At 42.1% G+C, this 6000-nt stretch overlaps 1 protein-coding gene across 3 annotated transcripts in view; it reads left to right on the top strand.

The window, feature by feature from the left end:
• KIAA0586 (KIAA0586 ortholog) overlaps nt 1–5217 on the top strand; it is a 68225-nt gene extending 63008 nt beyond the window's left edge. For all 3 annotated transcript variants that reach the window (XM_010396462.3, XM_010396471.3, XM_019281258.3), the window contains exon 31: nt 4818–5217. In XM_010396462.3, coding sequence (XP_010394764.3) covers nt 4818–4963 — 146 coding nt within the window. In that variant the 3' untranslated portion in view covers nt 4964–5217. The remainder of the gene's footprint in view (nt 1–4817) is intronic.
• Nucleotides 5218–6000: the final 783 nt, after the last annotated feature.

A 6000-nucleotide genomic window follows, 5' to 3' on the forward strand; every position in this document is an offset into this window, starting at 1 on the left:
TGAAGTCAGGAATAAACAAAGAGAAGCAGCTGGAATCTGGCAGAAGAAGAAACAAGCCATTCCTATCGGCCCCTGCTATTAAAGGAATGAGAGCACTGCACTGGAGTTGTTTTTACAGTTTATTCATGCTCTTGAAGTGAGCTGCTTCAGCTGGGGAGGAGAGGGAGGATTGTTTTGAAATTTTAGGAAGTAATATGTAGATAATTACAGTAATTATGGTCCTGGTTTTACGCTGAAAAATAACCTGGGCCCTGATCCTTCAAACACCTTCCTATTTATGGTCTTGATGGGGAGAGATGATTTACAAGAGCATGGACTGACAGGACAAGGGGGAATGGCTTCAAAATGAAAGATAATAGGTTTAGATTAGATATTAGAAAAAAATTCTTGATTGTGAGGGTGGGGGGACACTGGCACAGGGTGCCCACAGAAGCTGTGGCTGCCCCATCCCTGGCAGTGTTCCAGGCCAGCTTGGATGGGGCTTGGAGCAGCCTGGGATAGTGGAAGGTGCCCCTGCCTGTGGCAGGGGGTTGGAACAGGATGGTCTTTAAGGTGCCTTCCAACCCAAACCATTCTGTGTTTCCATGATTACACTTTTCACTTACAAGATATGGCTCTCTTTCATCCCCAGATAGATTTAAAATCGTTTTATTTAATATATGGACACCCAGTCAGAGGAGTTAAAGCACATGGTTTTCATTTGGCTTAAAAGTCAGACTTGTTTAGTCTTTTTATTTTGCCAAATAGAAAAATTCAAAAAGAAAGATTTAAACATTTTTCTTTGTTCTTACTGTTGCCATATGGTGTGAGTAACCAAACCTCCCTTCAGTGTGGTTAATTCCTTTTTCCTTTGGCACACATTTTTGACACCTTTTGTATATGGCATGTTCTGTGTGTGATGGTACCTCTCAGAGAAAAACTCCCTTCACAGGTCACTGGATGGTTGACACATCATTAATTTTTATGCTTCTGTTAAACAAAGGTCTGGAAATTTAGTACTGTACGTGAATTTGTTACAGAGTGCCAAGAACAGGAAAAATCTCTGATCTGAAATGTGACCTTTTCCATCAGTGGGTCACCAGGACGTTTTCAGTCACTGATGAGCTTCTACCAGCCAAGGACTCTCTTACCAAGAGTGTCAGTTTTCACAGTTTATATGAATTTATTCTATTAGATGGTGACAAAGAATTTGGAAAGCTGGAGGTCACCTAAGGTCACATGCTCCATTTATTGGATTTTAACAAGGAAAATTTTTATAAATACACCTAATTATATGATTGCAAAATTGTACTGAGTACTCCCAGAGCCTCTAAAAAAGGGGGGGAAAGCCATGAAGATTACCTGCCTGCCTGCCCTTTCCTGCTTGGTAAACGAGAAAAAATTCATTTCCGTTTTTCTGGCGTATCAAAAGATTTTAACCATTGCAGTTTGCATATTTGTGCTGGTGAGGAACTTGGTGTTAAAGAGGAAACCATCTCAATATTGGGTATGAGCTGCTCTCTGATGAGGGGAAGACATAAAATGGAATATCACATTATTAAAGAAGGAGCAGACCAGGGGCTAAACAAGGATTTAAACCAGTCTGCCTCTATTTGTGTCTTTATTCCTGTACCCCTCCCTATATGTGTATATAAAGTGTTTTATGCACTGTGCATGCACGAGGCTACACTCAGCAAAATGTAATAATGATAAAACACATGTGAGAGTAACTTGGTAGTTGTATTTTTGGGGCCAATGTAGCGTTTTAGGACTAGCAGCTTTCTAGCCTGGGAAGTTACAGTCAAGGAGCACAATCTCCCATCTAGCTGAAATATGATATCCACAATTTTATCACAGTTAAAATGCTGAAAATCCATGTTCTGTATTTTCTGTGTGAATTTAACAAAGTCAAAGACTTCAGCTTTCTGCCTTTAAAAAAGGGCAGTGTTGACTTTGGGTATTTTTAAGTTTAAAGATATTTTGATATCAGGAACCGGTAACTTTTCTGTTGAGCAAGTAGATGGAATTATTGTTTTTATTTTTTCTGTCTTTTAGCATTTTATAACTATCATAAAATTGGACTGTACTATATCTGTAAAATATATTAGAGTATGTGTTAGGAGGAATGCAGACTAATATGATACTTTCTTTTAGCACTCCCAGAATCAAAGACTTGAGTAGTTCCAACAGAGCCTTGGGATAAGGGAATATTACTTTCTTTTTTCTTTCCATCTTTTCTTTTTTCCTTTTTTTTTTTTTCATTTTTTAACAAACCTGAAAACAGCTGTTGAAACAATGACATCATGGAATGTGACATGAGTGTGGAAATACTAACAAAGTCAAGCTTTGAAAGCATCAAACTACATCTAGTGTTGGAGAGGGGTTTAGTAGAGGATGCATTATCAGGTTTCCTTGGGCATTGCACAGTCACATCTTTACTGTGTCATTTTCACATCTGACCAAATAAACCCTTTGCTTTTCTTCTTAGCAGCCTCTTTGTATCACACAGACTCAGCTACAGACTGGAATCACAGAATCCCAGAATGTTCAGGTTGGAAGGGACCTCAAAGACCATCTCATTCCAACCCCCTGCCATGGGCAGGGACACCTTCCACTATCCCAGGTTGCTCCAAGCCCTGTCCAGCCTGGCCTGGAACACTGCCAGGGATGGGGCATCCACAGCTTCTCTGGGCAGCGTGGGCCAGGGCCTCAGCACCCGCACAACCAAGACTTTCTTCCCAATATCCCATCTAACTCTACTCTGTGTTAGTTTAAAGCCACTCCCCCTTGTTCCATCGCTCCATACCCTTGTGGAAAATCCCTCTCCAGCTCTCTTAGAGCCCACTTAGATACTGCAAGGCTGCTCTGAGGTCTTTTCCTCTCCAGGTGATATGCTGATTCCCTGAGGACACAAAAAATGCTCTTGTGCTCCTGCTGCCTTCCTGAATGGCAAGAGGCTGGGCTGGCACAGATCGTTCCATGTCCTGCCTTTACTGTCTTTGGCCTCACTCATGTTTGACTTCCCAGGCTGTTGGCTGCTGTTCTAGCAGGAAAAACACCGATAGAATTTTATTTTAGCAGCGGGGTTTTGTTTTAATTAGCCATTCGAAGGGTGCTTTGCTGCAAGTCAGATGAATGCAGATGACTGCTTCAGTGACATAGGAGATAATTAACTGGGGTGAAAGAAAGCTTAACTTTTTGGTTTTATTGGGAAAATAGTGTTTTAATTACCTAGTCTATCACAGAGGAAGGGAGAATTGTTACAGCTTCTTGGAATAAGAACAAGCTCCAGGACAGCCTTTGCTGTTGTATATGGACTCAGATATGTTTGTTTTGCTTGTAGCTACTGCACTTAAATGTCCCCAGGACAACTGAAATCTCAAAATGCTCTTTCTGTAGTTGAGTGAATGTTGTGCCATTCTCCCAGTGCCATTTCTCCTGAGTTTCTTCATTCTTTGTCTCTACCCTGATCCATGACTTGCTCTTCCTGCTCCATGAATTATCTTGTCTCCTTCCTTTGGCTAAATGTATTAACTTTTGCCCATGGCTTTTCTCCCTTCCCATCTCTGGGATCTGGCTGCAGGTTGTTTTCTACCCTTCCAGGGGTTCCCAGACAGGAAGACATCTGGGCACTGCAGGGATCTGTCACAGCTGCTGGAAGCTCTGTGGGATGTGCCCCCCCTCCCTTGCAGGGGCTGCTGGTGCAAGGGTTTTTCCCTCTCCCAGGGTGTCCCACATTTTGCAGGGTCAGATCACAGGAATGGGAAGTGGCCAGGTGCCATCTCAGAGGTGCTGGAAGATGAATATGGCTTGTGAAGTCCTGCAGGGGACTCTTCAGGGTGTGTCTGTGTACGTGGGAGAATGGAAGAACCACAAAGGAGAAGCAAGAAGGACTCTTAATGGGTCAGAGAAATGGGCTGGAGATAGGGAAGAGCTGAAACCACTTTTCACTTGTGTTTTGGGCAGCTGAAGCATTGAGAGGGTGTTTTTCTCTGTGGGACTTGTTCCCAATGGCTTCAGCTGGTATTTCTTTGCTGTTTATGATAATAAGTGGTCTTGAACAACATGAATGTTTTCCAAAGGTTTGATGCAAACAGACATAGACATAGGGATGGAATTCAGAAATACTGTTTGTATCGATGGATGCCATTTCAATGCTGTGGAATACACCAGAAACACCAGCATACTATCTGAAATTATGCTGGGCCTACTGAAAATTATAGATATATGTGTGTGTGTGTGTATGTACAGTGTATCTGTATGTAAATACAACCCACTGGATATCCAACTTAGTCCTTCCAGTACCTAAAGGGCATCCAAAAAAATCTGGAGAGGGACTTCAGACAAGGGCATGGACTGACAGGACAAGGGGGAATGGCTTCAAACTAACAGAGAGCAGGGTTAGATTGGAGATTAGGAAGAAATTCTTCCCTGTGAGGCTGCTGAGGCCCTGGCACAGGGTGCCCAGAGAAGCTGTGGCTGCCCCATCCCTGGCAGTGTTCCAGGCCAGCTTGGACGGGACTTGGAGCAACCTGAGATAGTGGAAGGTGTTGGAATGAGTGGAAGGGAGTTGGAATGAGATGGTCTTTGAGGTCCATTCCAACCCAAACCATTCCATAGTTCTGTATAGTCACAGAAATTCGTCCTTTTGTTACCTGATAAGGAGAGTTCTGATGGTTAAAGCAGCACCCTCTGAAGTGCCTCAGAACTGTGGGCAGCAAGGGTGTCTGTGTACCTGTATTTCCATGGAAAATGGAGATAACATCAGCCGAGTTCAATCATTTGTCACAGACAGCAAATAATGACTTTTGTTTTCCTTTTTTTTCTTTTTTTTTTAGGAGAAGATGCTGCCCCTCATCTGAATCCCCATCTTCCTGCAGCAAAGGTGTCAGTGCAGCTGCCTGGCAAGAGCACAGCTAATGAAACACAGAGTCTGAGCAGTGCACATGGAGATTCGGATTCTTCAGGGGCAGACACATTTTAAAGCTTACGGCTGTTTATGACGGTCTCTGTCTGAAGATGTTGTCAGTGGTACATTTGTCTGTCTAGTGTGATAGTCTGGGTGTTCCATCAAAAGAATAGTCTTTCAGTACTGTTTATTTTCTACTATTTTTCTTATAATTTTGTTATTATTTTAAATGATTCTGTCTGCGAATATATCAATTATTTTTAAGCAAATAAAATGCAGGTTTTTCAGAATCATTATGAGTTGAAGTCAATAAAGGCCTTTTAAATATTTATTGTATTATGGGTGAATGTGAAGGCGGTTGGTATTAAAATCCACTGCAGAAGTGTGTCTCACTGATGGAAAACCTCTTTGGCTCAATATCACATCAATAGTGTCAAAATTTTGAGCCAAAGGAAAATAGGTTTGGAACCAAAGTCTGCAAGAAAAATGTGTTTCTAGGTATCATCAGAGGTTGTTCGTCCTTTGAAGACCACTATGACAAGCCAGTAATTCAAAATTGCATGTAAAAAAGACCCTTAGGGTTTGTATTGTTATTATGAAGAATTTTTTTTAGACTCACAAGAATTGGTCATCATTTCATGTTTGTTTTCCTAAAGACTTCCCCATCTTGAAGCATGCGAATGAGAGATTGTGTGAGTAAGGCTATTTTTTTACACTTGTAATGGAATTTTTTTTCCTTCTCATGAGACAGAATTAATTCCTGCAGTCTCAGCCCTTCAGAATCATGACAATCTCAGTCAGGAATGCCACAAGAATGGTTAACAGCAAGAGTGAATGAACACAGTGCCACCCTCCCAGGGACTGCTCCACCTTTTTGTTGCCTCCATCAGGAGAAGGTGGTTGATCCAGGAGGAAGGCAGGATCACCTGCCCCAAACAGCATCCAAGCAAAATGAAAAGGAGGAGTTCAGACATGTTCCAGTAGAAGAACTGGGAAAGAGGCTCTTTTCTAAGCAAGGCAAACACGGCTTTTGCTCTGTTCCTCCAAGTACGAGAGGCACTTGGTTGTTGCAGATGCTCTTAACTGTGAACAGTTCCCATTACTCTTTATTT

Source organism: Corvus cornix, chromosome 5 (assembly GCF_000738735.6).
Source record: "Corvus cornix cornix isolate S_Up_H32 chromosome 5, ASM73873v5, whole genome shotgun sequence".
Lineage (NCBI taxonomy): Eukaryota > Metazoa > Chordata > Aves > Passeriformes > Corvidae > Corvus > Corvus cornix.